This window comes from Bidens hawaiensis, unplaced genomic scaffold (assembly GCF_021521415.1).
Source record: "Bidens hawaiensis isolate Kalapana, Puna unplaced genomic scaffold, B.hawaiensis_p1.1 tig00000905_1, whole genome shotgun sequence".
In the NCBI taxonomy this organism is placed as follows: domain Eukaryota; kingdom Viridiplantae; phylum Streptophyta; class Magnoliopsida; order Asterales; family Asteraceae; genus Bidens; species Bidens hawaiensis.
The window spans coordinates 1,115,608-1,137,270 of NW_027491053.1; the positions used below are offsets into that span (position 1 = coordinate 1,115,608).

A 21,663-nucleotide genomic window follows, 5' to 3' on the forward strand; every position below is an offset into this window, starting at 1 on the left:
TCTTCACAACTAACACAATATCATTATCGAAAAGCATGAACCACATAAAAATCTCCTAAATCGATTTTGACAACTCGTCCAAAACCACTACAAAAAGAAATGGGCTTAACGCAAACCTTGGTGGAGGACTTCCTCCACAAGGAAGAAGTAGGTATCTCACACAGGTGCATGCAGGGCTGACTTCGAGAATTTAAATGCCTCGGTCGAGCTGAAATAAAAGACCCATATGCCATGTAAGAAATAACGAAATATATAAGCTGATTTTTTTAATGACGGTTAATGTTATGGATAAAAAAAGTTTGGGCCCAATATATTTAAGATGATTAAGATTCATACATATTTTATAACTTTTTTTTCAAATATATATAATAAATTTGTCCCCTGAAATTACGGACCTCTGCTAAACGTCTGGCTCGCACTACCCTAGGGCCGGCCAAGTTGTTTACCATGTTACTAGAACTTCAAATCTATTAAGAAATGATAGCAATATGTACTCGTGTTAATAAAACTAAGAAATCTTTTGATGAGAAAAAATATTGTTAACTAATAATTCAATTATATATTTTGTTAAAAGTATAGATATATGAACACTATAAATAATTTCTTAATTTTCTATTATGTTAAAAGGATAAAAAAATACTTTATAAAAATCATATAGAATTTTATTTTAAAATTTATTATAATCCTACTCATTTCCTTTTTTCATTAAAATATTATGTTAATACGTAAAGAATAGTAGCTTATAGCTTATAACCTTATTGGTGAGAAAATCATTTCCATTATTACTTCATCTTCACAATATACCTTATCATTTTCATAATATACCTTATCCTTTTCACGGTATAACTGGTTCAACTGATCGGTACGTACCAGTTTTTAAAGCATTGCTCTTCGGTCACCGAAAAATTTTTCGACTTGTCTTTTTCATTTTTTTTCTCTTAGTTCTACTATTTTGTTAACAATAGATTGAAAAGTCAAACTACCATAACAATGTCAACTCTCTGGTGGTTCCAACGTGCCCCCGAAAAAGCCGTGCCCCGGCCGAGTGTCCGACTTGCACCACCCTAGAGCCGGCCATGGGTGCATGGACGCTTGTTGTCGTCCTAGCAAATATATTCCTTAGTTATATCTTTGTATTTCCCATGGACCCCTCTACCCTCAAGACTATCCCAAATTACTTGACATGGCATACTATCATACGTTTTTTCAAGGTCAAACTTATGTTTTAGGGCAATCTTACTCATATAGAGAGAAGAAAATAACATGGATTTTAGGGAAACTTCAAGATTCTTGCACCACACTTCAAACATAGCATAATTGCTAGTCTAACAAATATAGATTTAGTGTTTGTGATAAATGTAAAAGACGGTGTCTGCTTTTATGTTTGACTAGGCAAGGAACCGATGTATTACACATGGAAAATGTAGTAAAATGCAAATATGAAAAGGTATTTATATATTAGATAGTTAGGTACTCGTGTAATATATGAGTTGAATATTTTAAATTATATAAGTTATAATTATATAAATAAAAGAATGATAAATAAAGTTGCGTATTCTCGCATGCCATCTTCTAGATCCCGTCTATTTCGTCAATTCTCTTTGTAAGATAAGGAAATAAATCTTGAAGTTCTAAGAAAAATAATAAGTTATGTTTAATACCAACCCACCCCATAGTGAAAACATCCAAACACTATCATTAACATCCCGTTTTGTTAGAAGTAAGGGGCTAATTAGTGGGTTGCGTAATATAGTAACTAAACGGGTAGACAGATGATGTTAGAAGTACATAAATCACTCAGCACCTTCATTAATAATTCCAAGAATTGTTTTTGTATAAAATAGTACATAAATAATATCATAGTGATTATCAAATTTTGAATATATTTATGAAAAGATAATAATCATTGAAAAAACACTCGCATTGCAGTTGATTCTTAAGCATGTTAACTCTATATAAAATTAAAAGCAAATATTAAGAATAGATGATAATGATCATTATTCATTAATACTAGTTTATTGATATGGTCGATACTATATGATTAGGTTAACTGTGTATGTTGAGAGTAAAATTTGACAGAGTCTTGAGAGGATTAATCAAATAATTCAGAATATTTTTAATGAAATAGTTACAGGGGTATATATGGGAAACAGGTTCATTCGCTATACAGGCAAAGCGAATGAGCCACATTCGCCTCGCCATTCTCTAGGGGGATCGCCATTCGCTAGACATCCCCCTAGAGAATGGCTTTATACGTTACCTTCTCATTTGTTAACATCCCCTGACGAATGAGGCAACAAAACTATTCATTCACTATACAAGCCATAACGAATTTATTATACATAATTACCAAACTAACTCCTATACAATATATCTATTACAAAATACGATAAACAAAGAACAAGACGAATACCGATGTATCAACAAACTCCCCTCGTCTTGAGCTTTGTCGTCTTCACATTCTGAAGTGGTTGGTCTTCCAGTCAGCATAGCTATGAATTCCAAAAACATGACAAACACGAACGACCCATTGGAATTGTATAGCCAGCTCATTATCTTTGTTGTGCACACATATGATCTGATTGTTGAATAACACGTCGTTGTCAGACTCATATAGGTTGACCAACCACATCGGATCTAAAATCCAAATGAACTCAATCTTGTTTCCCGTTCCCAGTATAATCACTGCTTCGCCAGTTCTATCATCATAATACCACCTGTTGCAATTCTTATAAAGACTTTGCGGTAAAACCTTCAATGGAACTTTCTTCAACGTGTGAGGCGTCTTCACCTTCAGAACTAACTTTCTCCACCCAGTGCGCAGATCAATGTCATCAACATACTTTTGCTTCAGCACCTAGGGCTTGAAAAACTGAAATCATGATTGACCTTGCGGACTAAATGACGATAGAACCAATCTATAAGCTGATTGTTTATACATACCGGATTGCTCGCACATAGGTGTTATGTGACGCGTTTATTGGCACCGGCTACATGCTCGATGCCACGTTAAATGCATACCACCGACGGGCTACGCATACACTGTTGCGAGGTTACACATACTAACACCGGCTGTCTTTGCGCATACACGGCTGCGCGTGCGGGCACCGGTATGACAATATGACATGTAATGTATATCAAGTAAATTTCGTTCTTGGTGTTCAGGAGCCTACCTCCACAGTAATCAAACATTTGTTAACGGTTTGACGCACCAGGCTGAACCCGCATACATTTTCTTTGTTCGAAAGCAAGCTTTAATGGCGTCTTCTTCCTCACCGCGGCACGATGCCTCTCAACCTCTTCCGATTTCCGACGGCCACTCTCCTCTCTCCTCCGTCATCTACGGTACTCTCTCGTATATTGATCAATAATTATTCTTCAACGTACAATTCCAATTCGAATTATTAATCTGTATATTTTTAATCTAATTTCTTAGCAATTTCATGCATCTCACTGAATAATAATAATAATAATAATAATAATAATAATAATAATATATTCTTTCTGTTACAACGTTCTGCTTAGGTATTAGTTACGCTAGATCAGTTTTAGTTTTAGGTACACTTATTTATGAATGTTAGGGCGTGCTATTTCAGTCAGTATGTAATCGCATTATAGAGTCTTATTATAAGACAGACAGTGATACACTCACTCCTTGCTATCACATTCAGAGACTTCTAGTTATTTGATGCACTTTTGCCTTACTTCTCTGCACGTTTGTCAGATCTCCTTGTTTGAAAACTGTCATTAAGTTGGATACATCGGAATGTGATTGTTGATCTCTGAACTAGCCTACAAGTACCATGCTTATCCCTATTGTTAGATCTGTATATTTGAGTGTCTTAATAATTAATTACACTAGTGAAGTTAAAACATATAAACCAGATAGGAGCTCATTATAAATTGACGGTGAACTTATTGTATTATTGATTTACCTAACTTTGTACTCCTGATAGCAGGTTGTTATGTTAATGCTTTACTACTTTACTCTAGAGTTTTGCTTTCTTCAACTTATGATTTAACAGATAGAAATTTATGAATGTGATTTGTTGTATAATTCATGGTTGGCTAAAGGAAAAAGGTGATCGGTTTAGTTTATTACAATACATGTAACTGCCTTTAGTTACATAGTTCTAAAGGCAGTTATGTGTATAGTTTATATCTAATCTGGCTCACCTCTTTCCTTTAGCTACCATGAAATTAGACACCGGATCACATTCATGAATGTCAATCTATTCACTTATAAGTTGAAGAAAACAAAAGGATAGAGTAAACCAGTAACAAACTAACAAATTGCTATCAAGAATACAAAGTAAGAAAAGCATAATGCAGTAAGTTCACTATTGATTTATGATGGATGACAGGCTCCTATCCGATTTATATGTTAACTTCGTTGTTAGAGTGCCATAAATTTGATTGTTACATGTTAATTAATGCAAACTCATCAAAGTGGAAGGTTTATTTCTGCTCATTTGAATGGTTTTGTTTTCATCTTAATTAAGAACTGGACATTCTTGTGTAATTGCAGAGCTTTCGCAGCAAGTGCAAGCTGGAATGGAGAATATGCTTAAGATGGTTAGGTGAGCATTACACAGTTGGGAAACGAATAGTAACGTTGTATTAATGGTCTGTAATGTAAAAAGCTTCTTGCCAAGAATGACGTTTTTCTTAGAATCTGGATTATGCGTCAAATCACACTTAGTTCTTACTAATATAGTAATATGTCTCATTTTTAAGTTCTTGTTAATTTTTTTAAATACCTTGCTCTGACTCTGGTGTCTTTATGTTAGTTCAATATAATCCAAGCAGTGATCTTAGTGGCTACTGTTCTTTTGTGTATGTGTGTGTGATTGTATTCAATCATGAAAACATGTGTTTTTTTTCATGGCCTTTGTACGTGTTTCTTTTATTCACAGTGAAATTGACCAAAGCTTGAGCGGAGTAACAGAAGACATAGAGAAATGCAATGAGTCAGCTCTTGAGAGAAAAAGAACCTTAGAGGAAGAGAAAGAGCTTTTCCAGAAAGCAGCTTACTCTGTTTTAGACATGCTGAACAACAGGAGAGAATAGCTAAAGTTCTGGTAAGCCATTTTCTTTGAGAACTTCTTTTAATCTTTCATGAAAATAAAAGCTGTAAAAATGTGTTTTAAGGCTCACTGTATCATGTAGTCATTTGATCTTACATTCTGCATACATATTTGCACACAACATTCGGTATATATATGGTTTTATATGCGTCACCCAAATTTCAAACCATTTTTTTAATACATAAATTTGAATTTTGGACTATAGCACCTTTTTACAACAGGATTTAGTACAACTAGTCCAAGAAGTTGGGGAATTATCATTTCCGACATAGAACCATTTAAAGGCTTCATATCTCATGCTTATTTCCACTTTTAAGGAATATACTCTCAGTCCAACTTTCCACTTAGGAACTTTATTGTCCAAAAATGTTTCCATTTAGGAAGTTCAGCATCCCAATTGTGTTTCTTCATGGGAATTTTGTTTGAAAGCCTTATCACCTCTTAGGGACTAAAATCCCAACTCATTTACCATTTAGAAAAATATCCCGTATGCAATTGCCTCTCGAGGTCTACTTTCAATTTCATACAAAACATATTAAATAACTAAATTAGGATATTTTAGCATGTACAACAAGAGTGGATTTACTTATAATTAGCATGACATACATGATACATATAAATGAGATTATCATAAAACCAATTACTTACAAAGCATGATATAAAATCATACATCTTGTTGTATATCCCGTTTGTATTGTCCGTTACCTTGGCCACACGGTTTCTTCTCTGTTTCTAGTATTGCCAAGTTTTCAACTTTCATACCTAATCTACATGGTGTCACACACTTAGGCTGTATATGCTCTAATCCTCAAATAGGGTCTTATGAACAGTTTCTACCTTCTGTGACCAAATATTCCATTATATTAAAGATCCATTTAGCCATTTTCTTGCCACTTTGAGTGAGTTTATACTTAAATCTTTTAAAATCATCATTTGTCAACCCAACTTGTTTGCTACTAAAATCACAGAATTGAGTTTACCACTTTCCACAAAAAAAAATTGATCTTTGAATACGCCTGTAAGTATTTTAAACATGTTAAAACAGTCTTTGACCAAGTTGGTCAACAGTTGCATAAGTTTCACCCTTTGGGTCGCCATAAATTGTCAATTTCTTGACAAGCTACTGTTAAGTATTCTGTTACTTATATTGTCATCCTAAAACAATTTCATTGGTTATTATTATGTATTTTAACCAAGAAATTAGGAATCAAAACACAATTTACAGCAAAAACCCATTGTAGGTCTGGTTTGAACATTATGGCATGAATCATAGCATGCGTTTACCAAATAACCAATCCCTGACAAATATCAAATTAAACTAATCTAGCAAGTATTAAACCTCGCAAACATCTATTCTAAGCTATTGAAACTGTTACTTTAAATCTTAACATTGAAAATTTCCCTTGGGGTTAATAATCGCTTTTATACAAAAAAATACTTTAAAGAATTGAATATGCCTTGCTTTGATGCTCTCTAAACCTCTTGAACACTTCTAAATAATGATTAAAACATGGGACTCCTTTAGTTTCAGTTTCACTGAATTTTGGATTCTTGGAACTCCTCTCTCTCTCAGGATCTCTTTTGCACTCTTTTGTGCAAAGTTTATAATACTTTGGCAACTTAACACTTTTGGTCCCTCAACTTTGTTCTTTTCATCTTTTCACTAATTCTAAATTTTCTTCATTTTAGCCCTAATTTGACTTTTGGTTTCTAACTTGTAATTTTGTAAAAAACCACAACATACTAATACAATTATTTGGGTTGTTGTGTTAAGCCCGTTAGCATAGCCCGTTTGGATTCTTGTTTATCTGTCTGTATATATAGAGAGATCATCTCTTTTACCTTCAGAATATAAATAGCGAACTTTATAATAATTCACGCCAATATTTCAAATTTTCATAAGAAAATTCAACACTTTGTGAGTGTTTCATTATAGAACGCATAAGCAACTTCTTTATCCAGAAAAACACTTGGGTTTTATATTTTCATGTATTCAAGATATAAACAGATGGTCATTCTCTCTTAAAGCATTAAGATCTTCCACTTGAGAGCCATCAGCCATGAAAATTGTGGTTCCTCTTTTCCCAAACTTCTTCTCTGCATGAGAAGATAACCACATTATAAAACTGAAGAAATTTATCTTTACAAAATGGAAATCCATCATGTTGACTACTTGACTTTAAAAAGTCTTCCAGCTCAAAGTACACAATTTGCAGCTGGACTTCTTACCTGCTAAATTAAGAAGGTCCTCTATTGAGTCTGGCAGGTGGATAAGCTTTCCTGCGCTTTTGCTGTCTGTTGTTTTCTCATGTGGATGATGACTATGAATTACCACCCTCATTTGGAATGTGTTTTTGAGCATAGAAGTGGGTGTTCCTGAAAATTTATGTAGTATTTAGTTTTATAAGATTAATAAGTCTATTGGGAAATGAAAAGAAAGGTAATAAAACTATAAAATCTTCATTCTGATACTTCTTTATTTGTGAACTTAATTAAAGATCACTAACCTTCTCTATCCTCTCGACCATAATTTGATTTTTCCCGGTTTTCTGATTCGTTAACTTGTGTGGTTTGCTGCAATGATGATGTAGAGAGAAGTGATAGCTTTCTTGCATATATAATATATTTCTCTTTGTGTATTATAGCCCATTTACTACACTTAATTGCAATGTGAACTAAAATAGGAATCAACTGTGTTACACTGAAATACTGAATTACCTCCATGTTCAAGTCCAATAGAAGCTCTGTCAAGAATGGCATCTCATCTTGCACCTCCTTCTTTAAGTCCTTAAGATACTGAAATAAGCATATCCGGTTTAAAAACAGTTTTGTTCATTTTAAGTTGTTCAGATTCATTAATAGTTTTATAGTTTCAATCTAGAGATGTATCTGAACAAGGAAGTGCTAGTTCACAACCTGTGTGAAGTTTTTCATTATTTGCTTTTTATCATCGTCAAGCGACTCCACCAGTTGCTTAAAATGATGATGACTGATTCGGACAACCTGAGAGAGTTTCTTGCTTCTCACTGTGAAAGGTTGGGGGATGTTGAAAAATACCCCAATTTCCCCAAACATATCCATTGGCCCTAGTCTTATCAAGGACTGAAACATATAGAAGGATCAAATTCATATGTAGACCACAATTTATTTTTATTCATTTTATTTTTATCAGTTTTTGTCTTTTGCAACAACTATTATGTTATGCATCACACACAGCAGACATTATGCTGCAATATTGTTTCTCACATAAACGAAAAAGTATGCATTATTTGTTAAGTTTTTCAGTTTATTTATAAGTTATTAGAATATCTCCATGTCAGGTCGCTACTTTCTACTGTTTTGTTTTATTAACTATAAATTTATCTCTTCATATTTGTTCCATATGTATGTTTATTAATTACAAAATGTTTTTATATTTCAGAATTGTTTTGTACACACTACACAGGCGAGTTCATTTTTCTAAGTACGCTTAATCTTGCAGAAGAATGTGAACCATTGGATCTTTATGTTTTAAAGGTATGCAAAAAGTTTGAAACCTTTGTCACTGAAGAGTTATGCATCAGATCAGCTAGTTTCTTGATTCAATAAGAATATATTAGGTTCACCTCATTTACAATCTTGCTGAAAAGGGTTAATTCCATTAATATCTTGTTGTGTTATGCCCATCTAATTATTATTATTATTATTATTATTATCATCATCATCATCATCATCATCATCATCATCATCATCATCATATGCGGCTTATAGTAAAACTACATACCTGATCCGTTCCATTTTTGTGTACCATCATCTCCTGGAATTTATAAGCTATTAGAATTCCATATGTACACACTACATCAGGTACGAATTTGAATTAGGAATAATTTATACCATAGCTCCAGATACAACAATATAGAAATCTGTTGGTATCTCATTCTGTAATATAACTTCAACCTTAGGTGGGAAATATTCTGCTTTCAAGTCTACAACCTGCAAACAGAAACCACAATAGACGTGTCATAGTATTATAGAAAATCGATCGCTGTCCAGTGCATTGATGGTTGCACTGTACAGAAAAGGAATTGTACCAGTTGTCTACTGAGGTCATCTGAAATGCCTTTAAAGAGATAAGTTTTATCAACGGTTTTGCGGAATAGATGCTGAGCAATACTAGATCTAATGGCCTTAGGTAGGTCTTCTAGAACTTCCTCTTGTTGTAGCTCAGCTGTCTTGAACTTGAGTTGCATGTGAGCTAACATTTGCTGTTTTAATCCTTCTGGAAGTCGGTTTTTGCTCGCGTATCTTAAAATCTCATTGATCGAATCCCTCTGTTTGTAATAGGAATATGGATTAGATGGCTTAAGTAGATGTGGCCATATGGGCAGGTCAAACTTGTCAGGCGAGTCAGTAATGGTCAAACTTAATCTGACTCGTTGGGGATTCTTCATAACTGGCCCGTTTAAAAGTAAGCGGGTCAGCATTACCACAGTGTAGCCCAATTAACATTAGAAAAAGTTACTAGGGTGTGCATGAAACCAGAAAAACTGTTGCCGAAAACACCAAAAAAGCGAACCGGAATAACAAAACCCAATTTGGTTTTATGTTTTCGTAAAACCGAACTTGCGGTTTAGTTTTAGTTTTACAAGTAAATAAAACTAAACCGAATTTAAGGGTTATTTTGAGTTCTATGTAATTTGTAAGAAATTAATAAATAGTGTTATCTGAATATTTTAAGCCCAAATGTACAACAATCAATTAACTATTATTTAACAAAAGTATTTAGGCCCAAATTCATTATTTTGGACCCAAATTTTTTTTTTGACTCAAAAGTTTCAAGTCCAAACGGATAAAGAAAAAAAAAAGATGACCCGTAACCGAAAAAGCCAAAAAATCGAACCGAATAACTAAATCCAAACAAAAACCGACAATTTGCTTTTTTTTTTCATAGAAACCCAACTTTCGGTTCGATTTTGCAAGTAATTAAAACCAACATAATTTATGGATTTTCATTCTTATTTTGAGTTAAATCTAATTTATGAGTATTCAATAAATGGTGTTGTTACCTGAATATTATAGCCCCCATATGAATAATAATCGGTTAATTGTTAATTAACAAAAGATTTAAACCAAAATTCATTATTTTGGGCCACCTCCCCCCCCCAAAAAAAAAAAAAATTGAAGCCTAAATGGCAAACCCGTAACAGAACCCAAACTGACCCTTTCACACCCATAAAACTTACCATGATAAAAGTTCTGACAGCACTATGGACGATGAGATTGGTCATGTTTCCAATAAGATAAGAAGTGAGGCCGATGTTGAACAACATATAGAAGATATTGAACACTTTCTCTCCTGTATTTACTGCATGCAAGTCTCCATAACCGACTGTTGTAAGGGTCACAATTGACCAATACATGGAATACGTGTATCCAAGCCAAATGCTTCTATCCTCAAAGTCGTTCATAATGGATCCGATCCATGTATCTTGTGAGATCTTATGATGAGTGGCTATCCAGTAGTAAAAGCATCCCGCTGAGTGCACTGCAAAAAGTGTGACCTGATAATCCAAATCATAATGTTAGTCTAACATGTCATTTGCACCTGTTTACTTGTAACTGGGCCGGCTTGGTTATTATTAAGTGCTTAAGTAACATTGTACTAACACATATTAGTTTGATGGTTCTTGTCATGAAGTAACTGAAGCGAGTATCTTTCTCTAGCCTGTTCAGAAAACAAATGCTTGTAACATGTACTTCTTTCCCAAACATACTACATTAGAACAAAAAGAAAGCATGTGTTATAGGTTGGTACCTTGAGAAGAGCTCACTAACACGCCTTAACCGCCACAATCTTAACAGATTGAGGAACCCAAAAACCTGTCCACGGTGCAGCTTCCCTGTAAGTACTCGGTATATTGTTTGAAATGGCAGTGTAGATGCCACGTCCATAGGGAACATCATATGTGTGACGTATCTGAAATTATAGCATTAATTATGAGTACAGAAACATTATTATCACTAAGCCTGACTAAACGAGCAGGTCGAGAACATGTCAAAACGGGTCAGATCATAAGGCGGATCCTTGAGAAACGATACAAGAGGATGTATGCATTGAATTAGATCTCATGTTTCTAAGTTGACTTATAAAACGCAACACCACCAACTCGTTTATAAGTAAATGGCGTGTACCAAGAATGGTTAGTTTAGGATACCTTGCGGCTATCTTCTTATGCTCATCAACAAGCAGATATGTTGATTTATCCAAATATGCGATGAAGAAAGTTATGATGATGTCAGCAGCAAAAAAGAAGTCGACAACCAAATCGACGTAGAGGAGAGATCCTGTAGCCACCTTCTTGAAAGCTAGCTCAAAGGGGGATGACCATGCTGAGTATATAACCAATAACACTAGAAATGATTGCCACCACCTGCATCCGTTTTACCAAATCATGAAAACCTAGTTCAAGACTCGTACAAGGGTGTGTGCGAAACTCGTTCTCAGCCAACAGAACCGAGCATGACCAAACAACTATGCTTGGTTCTGTTATCGATTCAAATCTTTTTTGATAATCAATTCTTGGTTCAAAATGTGAGCAGCACTTGAAAAGTTATATCCTTCAATCTTCTCTTTTGACTTAATTATAACATGATTGTTAACACGAGACTACTCTTCATGAGTTAAAAAAACTTCAGGTCATAAACGGGTTGACATATTAATGACACTATTAAAAGCATATGGAAGTTAAAACGGTTTAGAGTTTGATGTAGACAGGTTTGGGTGGTCTTAAATTGGTTGGCACGTTAATGACGTGATTAAAAATGTATGTAAACAAGTTCAACCCGTTTATGATAAACATAGCACATTTAAATTATTGTTATAAATAGGCTAATAGATCGACATTACACTTTTATAACCTGTTTGCCAAAACGAATTAGTTTTGTAATTTGACAAATATATAAGTATATCATAATTAAATATCAATCGTAATTTTTTGTAACATTAATTTTATCTTTTTGGTTGTGTGTTATTTAGTGAATCCTATCAATAATTATGTTAAACGTGTTGTATCATCTGTGATATTGAACTAATTTAAATTTACTCTCCTAAAATATGTTTGTCATTTATGTTATTTTTATTACATTTAATCATGTGAAATGTGTTGTGTGATCTATTTTAGAAACATCTATCAGTTGCAATCTCCACATATGTTTCCAAAGGTGGGTTGGTAAAACCAGTGTTTTGAAACCCGACCGGCCGTGGGGCCGGTCCGACCGGTAAAACCCTTTTTTTATTAAATTCAAAATGAAATGTGCATGCCAGGATTCAAACTTGTGTCATTTAGAGATAGAAGCTTTAATAATTACCCCATAAGCCAACCAACCAAGCTTCATTGATATCTTTATTAATCAAACATAAATCATATATATTTAAAAAACAATGTATAAAACATAAATAAACATTAAAGTTTGTTATTATTATTATTTTTTGTTATTATTATTTTTATATGTATATGAATTATATATATATATATGTAAATATATATTTAAATTCTTTATGACGTCATCCGGGTCAAACTCCGGTCCGCCCTCCCGGGTCGGTCCGACCTTTGACCCGGTAAGGCTTCCGGGTCGACGTCCGGGCCGGGTCTGAAAACATTGGGTAAAACTATTAGATGATATAGTATTATAGTATTTAGGGTTTATTAATGTCGGGCCCACGAGCCTGATTCATCTTTGTATATTGTAATTGCTATGGAATGGAACGGATCAATAAACTATTTTACCATCTTACAAGAAGTTGACCGGATTTGGTCATATTTTACATTGTCGAGACCAGGGGCGGACCCACATAGTGTGGATCGGGGTCCCGGGACACCAATGTTTTTTAAAAATTTATTAGAAGCGGTATATTAAATTTTTTGAGGACCCCATAAGATTTAATACTTGGAACCCATACTATTAATGTTGATGTGGTCTGGTGGAAAGTCCCTTGTTTTATCTTTGAAAGGTCATGAGTTCAAGTCTTACAAGGCTCAGTTTTTGGTTTTTAGTGTTAATCAATCATTTGATTGCTAATGTTGCAATGATAACTTTGGAAACATTCAAACACCTCTAAAATACATATCATTGTTTTCAACTTTATGCATGGTTTTCTTTAGAAACATTCAAACACTTTAAAATATCAGTTTTATTTTTCACTAGTTTAAGTTAATGGTTTTCAACACATGCTTATGAAAGGGTGGATCTAGGTCCTATCTCAAAAATGTTTAAAAAAGGGAAAACAAAGTGTTTATGTGTCAACCCGACCCATTTTGACCCGTTCAGGTAGTGATGATTGAAAAGAAAGTTTTATTATGATATTGTTTTTTATTATGTTCTTCTCCTCGACCCGACCTGAACAACGACCGACCCGAAAAATTTGAACACCGAAAATATGGGACCCCATTGGCAAAAAATCCTGGGTCCGCCACTGGTCGAGACATTTCACCAAGTATATATGCACAAGATTCTATTCCTAAATATGGTTAATGACTTTCAGTTAGCTACTGTTTATGATTATTGAATTAGAGGGGATTCCTTTTATATAGTTTCGTTGACCAAAATTTAAATATTTCCAATAATTCAACTGTTTCTTTAAGCACTAATATATGGAAATATATAATAATTAAAATAACGAAACACATAAGATCAGGGTTTTAAAGCCATGATTCAGGCCGGAATCAAGGATGACAGATCCGATCAAATGGTGTGTTGCAATTAAAGCAAAAATGATTATACTGAAACAAAACTTTATTAATTGTTTTCTCCAACATTATGATATTTATTTATTATTTATATATTTATATGATCATAGCCTCCAATAATATTTAACTTCATATATCTGATTTGGTATTCAGGAGATTATTCAAAAAGTCTAACATGCAGGGCCATGAAACATGAAGACGAAATTTATATATAATTTTTGTAGATGTAGAATATACATATTGTAACTTAGACATATTATTTTATTGCTTTTTGATTATTAGTATAAATAAATTTATATATAATTTATGTAGATGAAGTTTAATTACTTTATTTATTAAAACGTGGCGCATGACACCGTTACGTCTTTTAATATGCGTTATTGCTTTTCTTTTAAAATGCATACCATATAATGTTAAAACAACTAATTTTGTAACAAGCAAACACGAATAATAAATTGTAAAACCACAATATTTAATTTATTTATTGGCTTTTGCATAAATAAGCCTCAGAAAAAGAAATTATTATTAGATGGATAAATATTAAGCATTTAAAGTAAAAAAAGAAGTATAAGGGTAAATATTATCTATCAGTTATCTTTAAAATAGCAAAAAAAAAATAAAAAAAATGAGAAAACATATTTGATGTATTAGATAATGGTATATGATTCAAATTCTTTTTTACCCCAGTAATCTAAAATTTTAAGTTCAAAAATAAAAAAAAAATAAACATAAGCATCTACTAAACAAATACATTTCAATGACATAACTTGATACCTGCATATCTTGAAATTTTAAAGCTTTGTGACTTTTTCAAAAAATAACCAACTTGTTTAAGTTTTTAAATAATCAACTTGTTTAAGTTTTGACATAAAATAATTCTCAAACAAATTTTATAAAAATAAAGCTTATCAACCATCTCTAGACCGCCCTATTTAGCCATACATGTTTGTAAATTCATTTCTAAATTGATTCTAACTCGTTTAGCCTAAACTCAAAAAATATGTATTTGTCGCATCTTCCATAACGCATGCGCCCTTAAAAAATGTATTTTGTTTGTTCATTTAGGTAACTATCACAATTTACTTTAAAAAGAAAAAATTAGTTTTTAAAAACTAACAATATAGGTCTTTTAATAACCGGCAATCTAAATGAGCAAAATAATATTTTTTTTTAGCTAAGCTAACTCCAGTTATTTTTTTTTGTCTAACTTTGATCATTAAATATTTTAATACTACCTTACCTACATAAATTATAGCCATTCGTTATATAGGTTGCTTTTTTTCTCTCTCTTGAACCTTTTGTATCATTCGATGATATAATTTAAAAACTTCCCTCAGAACATGTTTTCTTCCGTCATGTTCATATTTTATATATTATGTTAAAAACTATAGGATGCATATTTGTAAAGAATACGTTGGATTTAAATTACCTAAAATGTTACCCCACCCGTTTACTAATTCAGTTCAATCAATGATATTTCTAATTTTCACTATTATTAACTAATATAATCTTGTTCACATAATCATCATATATTTATGTTTGATTTCCACTTCGTTAATTTCGCTTATAAGAAAGATATGTTTCTCCACATATACATATTCTCATGAATGAAAAGTGAAAAGTATAAATCTATGATCATGTTAGTGGGTTGCCGTGTGCAAGAAAAATGAAATTCCGGATAGAATTGTAGGTGTGAACTATTATCAGGCAATTGTTGATGGTTTGAATTACGAAAATCCAATATGCTTATTTAATAAAAATAATAGATTGGTTTAGTTTATACATAAATTATCCAATTCTCCATCTCACTCGTTAAGGAAACGTTTTAGTTTTTTTATATTTTTCGTTTTTAATTTATATTTTGAGTTATGATTTTTTTTATTTATTTTTTTGAATTTTTAGGGGTTTTATTAACAATAAAAACACCTAAAAAATAATTAAAAAAATCATAACTCAAAATATAAATCAAAAACGAAAAATGTAAAAAAACTAAAACGTTTCCGCCTTTGCACTCGTTCTTCAAAAAAAAAAAGACCCGACCCGAAACCCGTTTTGACCCGTTCCGACCTTGACCCATTCCGGCCTGGACCCGTTCTGACCAGAACCTTTTGACCCTAACCCGTTCCGACCGAACCAAAACAACCCTTTTTTTAGTTGACCCATTCCGACCCTAGCCCGTTTCGACCCAACCCAACCAATTTGCCACCCCTAGTACTGATTAGGGTTTATAAACAATTCTTTATTTTTCATAACGATCCTTAAGGTGGAATTTTAAAATCCCATGAAATGTAGGATTTAGTTTCCATTCTCATTCTTTCATTTAATGAAACCAACATATCAATTCATAGGATTTAAAATTTTATTTTTTAGAATTCCTTTCAAATCCTTGAAACGAACATGACCTAAATGTTTTAAGTTACACTTACACCCGTTGATTTGGGTGGATCGATTTGATCAAATGTGTGTGTTTGTATAAGGATTGTGATTTAATTAGTCGACATAAGTTGTGCTGATATGAGAGGTAATGGATTGGTGTTCCGCGTTCGAATGCAATGAGAAGTGAAAAAAAAAAGTATTTGGATTTAAAAGAATACCCAGAAATATATCAACTAATTACTTGGCTTATTCGAAACTTTAACGAGTCGATCTTAAGTGTATATATATATATATATATAGCAAAATAAAGATTTGACTCCCTTACATATATATGGTGTGAAAATATATTGTAACGCTCATATAGGACACAATTTAGAGGGAAAAACAAGGAAAAGTTTCAAGTTTTCAAGAACTAGTTCTGGAGGTTTCTATGCTGATTGATATATGACATACACTATGTAATCTGTCACACGTTTTGAAGGTTAACGTACAGTGGCGGACCCAGGATTTTTTGCCAATGGGGTCCCATATTTTCGGTGTTCAAATTTTTCGGGTCGGTCGTTGTTCAGGTCGGGTCGAGGCGAAGAACATAATAAAAAACAATATCATAATAAAACTTTCTTTTCATTCATCACCACCTGAACGGGTCAAAATGGGTCGGGTTAACACATAAACACTTTGTTTTCCCTTTCTTAAACATTTTTGAGATAGAACCTAGATCCACCCTTTCATAAGCATGTGTTGAAAACCATTAACTTAAACTAGTGAAAAATAAAACTGATATTTTAAAGTGTTTGAATGTTTCTAAAGAAAACCATGCATAAAGTTGAAAACAATGATATGTATTTTAGAGGTGTTTGAATGTTTCCAAAGTTATCATCGCAACATTAGCAATCAAATGATTGATTAACACTAAAAATTAACACAAAAAACCAAAAACTGAGCCTTGTAAGACTTGAACCCATGACCTTTCAAAGATAAAACAAGGGACTTTCCACCAAACCACATCAACATTAATAGTATGGGTTTCAAGTATTAAATCTTATGGGGTCCTCAAAAAATTTAATATACCGCTTTTAATAAATTTTTAAAAAACATTGGTGTCCCGGGACCCCGATCCACACTATGTGGGTCCACCCCTGTTAACGTACAACTTTCAAACATGTAAACACTAGCTGTAACTAGCTTGTTTAGAGATAGATACTTACCGGTACCGGCGATCATAAGGCGCAATGACATATTTTCTAAGGGGAGGTGAATCCCCACCCACAACTGTTCCGAACGCCGGCAACAGACTACTCGAAACCGATGCCAGGTTGTTCATGATCTTCTCACTCGAATGCCTCCGGTACAACAACGGCACCGGGGTTCTGGTTTCCGATGACATTTCTCTCATCTCCGATCACTCCAAAGAGAGAGAGAGAGAGAGAGAGAGAGATTTGTGTTTGATGATTGATTAGTTTAAAGGTTGGGATTATACTAGCAGTTAAGACATTGGTTTATTTTATTCTTAGTACAATGCTTAGATTAAAGTAACATAAATGATGATTTCATTATAATTAAGATAATATTAATAGGGCTTGACTTTTTTTAGTAACTACAAATTTTAAATTTGTAGATTAGCTAATGTGTCATTAGTCATTACACTATTATAGACTCAAACTAGTTGTTTTGGCCCTTGGATGATTTGACTTCTCGTGTGACAGGCAAATAGGAAATTACTACATTTGTTGTATACTTGTATGGTTGATGCATAATATGTCCTCATATTGGAACTTTCGTTTCTTTCTCTTTTTTAATGGCGGTTCTTTATTAAAAACAAAGAGAGTACTTATTAGTAAGGGTGGTCAGGAGATCATGCGGTTACCCTTTCCGGTAGTTGTCAGACCATGATAACACAACTACTCCGTCATCTCAGGTAGGCAAGACGGCTACAGAAATCGGGTTTTACTCATCGTTTGTGTTAACTCTCCAACGGCTAGCCATTAGATCAAAATAAGAATATATATTTTAACTATTTATATATCACACTTTTAACTCAATTACTCAAAATCTCGTCTTTTCTATCTTAAAATTTAGTTTCATAAAACAAATGACACCTAGAATACAGTCAAGAGTATAGATCGTGAAAAGACCTCTAACCTTACTGTATATGCGGAATTTTATGAATCTCATGTAAACTGAAATCATACCCTCTGTACACTCCAGCTATAAGTTTCTTTTCACTCTATTACCCTGACCGGTGGTCAACTCTCAGTTTAACTTGATTTTTGCCCCGTCATAACAAACTCTACAATCGGATCTTTCCAAAAGATAATGCCATTGCCTAGATGTAATACTTTTAAGTGTTTATTCTCGAATTTTGAATATAATATTATATTATTTAACCAAAGACTTCCGCTACAACCATACTCTGAAATTATTACAAAGTAGGTACCAATGTTGGTCACACGCCTAGGCCCATAGACCCGGGTGTGATAAGTTGGTATTAGAGCCCTCGATCTTAGCGAATTTGGTATTTAAACGTACCTAAGCTTTGATAAGGGATAAGATTCAATATTATATTTATAGGGATAAGATAGGCTGATATTTTTTCCTATCCCTCCTCAATCTAATCTTGATAGATGTCATTCAATCCATATATCAGTTATTTTGGCTACAGACGTAATACAACCACTCGTTCAAACCCCAATCCTCTGCAGATGTCGGACGGAAGAGACATTTATTTTACTGAATTCTTTAACTGTGAGCATATAGTCAAGAGGATGATAGATGAGCTAGCTTATTTCCCTAGCACAGAGCAAATGTCAATTGAGCTATAAAGCGATTCTTCAACTTCAGGGTATAACCCAAGGTATTATACCTTGGAAGAACTAAATGCTACAGAGGAAGTTGAAAGCAAGATAAAGCGAGAACCCAACTCAGCTTCCAATCATCATCCATCAGATTATCAGCCCTCGGATGAGATGGAAGGTGTAAGTTTAGATAAGAAGGAACCAGATACTTCAAGCTGGATGAGTGTCACTCAGACCAGAGCCAATGGCATTTTAGAACCCCCCGAGTATAATCCCACTATATCCAACACTGAATCAAGCCCAAGTTAGTCCCACAGACCCAAGATGAGGGTCATGCAACCATAGGAAAGGTTTACTTTTCAGATGGAAGTAAACATGAATGACATAGAGACAGACTCTGAGGAAGACCCAAACGAGGACTTAGAGGAAGAACTAGAAGAGGAACCGGAAGAAGATTCCCATGAACCACCTATCCACATATCACCATATACCATATATGTAGCAACCACATCAGAGGAAGCAGGTGAGATCAGGCAGCAGGGAAAAGCTGCTGAAGCACTTTACAATTTGGATTTTCAAGTAACCCCACCACAGCCATACCCAAATAATCCATATGACATAGTAATGATGGGATACTAAGACCAACTCCATAGTACGGTTATCTTAACGTCATCTGCAGTTAATGGACGAGCAACTCGATCGTGCTCTACACGAGACAAATGATCTTAGGAAGGAGGTAATTGATAAGAAAAAGAAAAAGAAGAAAATAGGGAAGAAATTGATATAGAAGTGTAATAAGATGAAGAAAGTGATCAAACATTTAATGGATAATTAGGATTTCAATCATTTGAAACTGTACCGTTATATCTATGTCAGTATGTAAAATTGTTAATACATGTTTTATCGTCTCGGTCTTTGTTTGAATGTGTTTTGGTCTTTTTATAATAGTCTAGGGGCTGATATGTAAATTATAGATATCCCATTCGCTAAGGATGTTTAGCGAATAGGGTTTTGGGAATATCTAGGCCATACGCTAGAGATGTCAACGTATGGGTTATGTTTTGTAGAGGCCCCATTTGCTAGTATGTTAGCGAATGGCATAGATATGGACGTCCATCTGCTAGGCTTGTTTAGCGAATGGACCATGAACTATAAATATCTTGTAATTAACATTTTAATTAACGAATTCAGTCATTTATTGAGATCTTTGTGTCCAAACTTTATCCAATTCTCTCTGAAAACACACACTAACATATAATAACCCTGATTGATGCGAATTGACTTTAATCATAGATTAGATCCTAAAATATGAACGTATGATGCTGAATCGTGCTTTCTCAAATGGTATCAAAGCTAAGGATGTTCTGATTTGTTGATTTGATGTATTGATTAGGTTAAATTAGTGTTAATCGTGTGAAATTGATATCGGACTTGTACGGACCTTTGAATCGATCAATTTGTTCAAAGTTACTGGTTAATTGTTATTCAAATGGATTAAGGATTGATCGTATGACTGTTAATTGATCATTAATTGGTTCAATTGAGGTTAATTGATTATTTTTGATTGATTTTGGAGTTGAACGAGTTTTGGCGGGATAGAACAATGGTTTCAGTCATGAAACATGACTTTGATAAGTCAAAATTGAGGTGCTGTTAACTGTGGAATTAGTTTGTATTGTGTTCGGATTGTGATTTGTGTTGATTAGGTAAGGATTGGATAGGAATTGGTATGGTTATGGTTTGGTGTGAATCTAGGTTTCGTGGTTGAAGGTTTGAAGACATTTGCTGAATTCATAAGCCATTCGCTAAGTTCATAAGCCTCATTCGCTGAGTTTGTTGTAACCATTTTAACTGCTTATTCACCTAACTTTCCATCCATTCGCTGCAACAGTGCCATTTTCCTGATATTTCATTCATTCCCATTCGCTAAATCAACCATCCCATTTGCAATAACAATTACACGCGTGCTATATCCATTCGCCAAAATCCATTCGCGTCCATTTGTCAAAACATTCATTCGCTTGAATATACATCCTTTTGTTGTCCTTATTTGCTCCCTATTTGCTGATTTAATCTTTCACAGATTGTCAAATTTAATCCCGACACATTGAATTTTGATAGTTATTACCCATAATTCTCACAAAATGCGATAATGCAAACCATGTTGAACTACGATAATGAAATTGGTTCACATGCAAAAACTCCGAAGCTAACCAGTATAAATGATTTTCAAAGATGGAGCCAGAGATTTGAATCTCATCTAGGTGTTATTGAACTTGATTGTCTTCCAATGATGGAAACTCCTTATGAGTATCCTATGATTGATATTGCTGGTTGGTGCTAGAAAGAAAGCCTTTGAACAGTTGACTCCTGAAGAGAAGAGTAATCGTGATTTAGAAGTCAAAGCTTATTCCACTTTGACTATGGCATTGTCTGAAAACAGTTTTCATCACTTTTGTGACATCAAGATTTCAGCTAACTTGTATAATGCTTTAAGGGCAAGAAGCTTGGGTAATACATAAGAAAGCAAGAAGACAATGTTAAAGTATCAATACAAACACTTTAATATTTTATCAAATAAAATTGTAAATGAGTTGTTGACCAGATATTGTCATCTTCTCACTGAGCTGAATAAGTGTGAGCTGCACATGGATGAAACTGATAGGATTGAAACTTTAA

General features: G+C 33.6%; 2 protein-coding genes across 2 annotated transcripts; one reads left to right on the forward strand and one right to left on the reverse strand.

Moving 5' to 3' along the window:
* The first annotated feature begins 3,257 nt into the window (after positions 1–3,257).
* LOC143547778 (uncharacterized) lies at positions 3,258–8,585 on the forward strand. The gene is made up of 4 exons (XM_077039114.1): positions 3,258–3,345; positions 4,529–4,580; positions 4,917–5,081; positions 8,509–8,585. The coding sequence occupies exons 1-3, from the start codon at positions 3,258–3,260 to the stop codon at positions 5,068–5,070; spliced, it is 294 nt and encodes a 97-aa protein (XP_076895229.1). The 3' UTR covers positions 5,071–5,081; positions 8,509–8,585.
* LOC143547332 (potassium channel KAT3-like) lies at positions 7,070–17,585 on the reverse strand. Its single transcript, XM_077038787.1, has 13 exons — positions 17,398–17,585; positions 11,282–11,497; positions 10,882–11,043; positions 10,734–10,791; positions 10,310–10,627; positions 9,158–9,397; positions 8,961–9,059; positions 8,851–8,883; positions 8,004–8,189; positions 7,806–7,883; positions 7,595–7,661; positions 7,317–7,463; positions 7,070–7,184 (listed from the first exon to the last, which is right to left on the reverse strand). The coding sequence occupies exons 1-13, from the start codon at positions 17,583–17,585 to the stop codon at positions 7,081–7,083; spliced, it is 1,896 nt and encodes a 631-aa protein (XP_076894902.1). The 3' UTR covers positions 7,070–7,080.
* Between the last annotated feature and the right edge of the window lie 4,078 nt (positions 17,586–21,663).

Excerpts from the sequence above, each read along its gene's own strand:
- LOC143547332 (XM_077038787.1), bottom strand. The coding sequence starts at position 17,585 with ATGAGAGAAATGTCATCGGAAACCAGAACCCCGGTGCCGTTGTTGTAC. Across the intron at positions 11,498-17,397 it reads CCTTATGATCGCCGGTACCG|GTGGTGGCAATCATTTCTAG; the intron begins GTAAGTATCTAT and ends AAACGGATGCAG. Across the intron at positions 9,398-10,309 it reads CTGTCAGAACTTTTATCATG|AGGGATTCGATCAATGAGAT; the intron begins GTAAGTTTTATG and ends TATTACAAACAG.
- LOC143547778 (XM_077039114.1), top strand. The coding sequence starts at position 3,258 with ATGGCGTCTTCTTCCTCACCGCGGCACGATGCCTCTCAACCTCTTCCG. Across the intron at positions 3,346-4,528 it reads TCTCTCCTCCGTCATCTACG|AGCTTTCGCAGCAAGTGCAA; the intron begins GTACTCTCTCGT and ends GTGTAATTGCAG. Across the intron at positions 4,581-4,916 it reads AATATGCTTAAGATGGTTAG|TGAAATTGACCAAAGCTTGA; the intron begins GTGAGCATTACA and ends TTTTATTCACAG.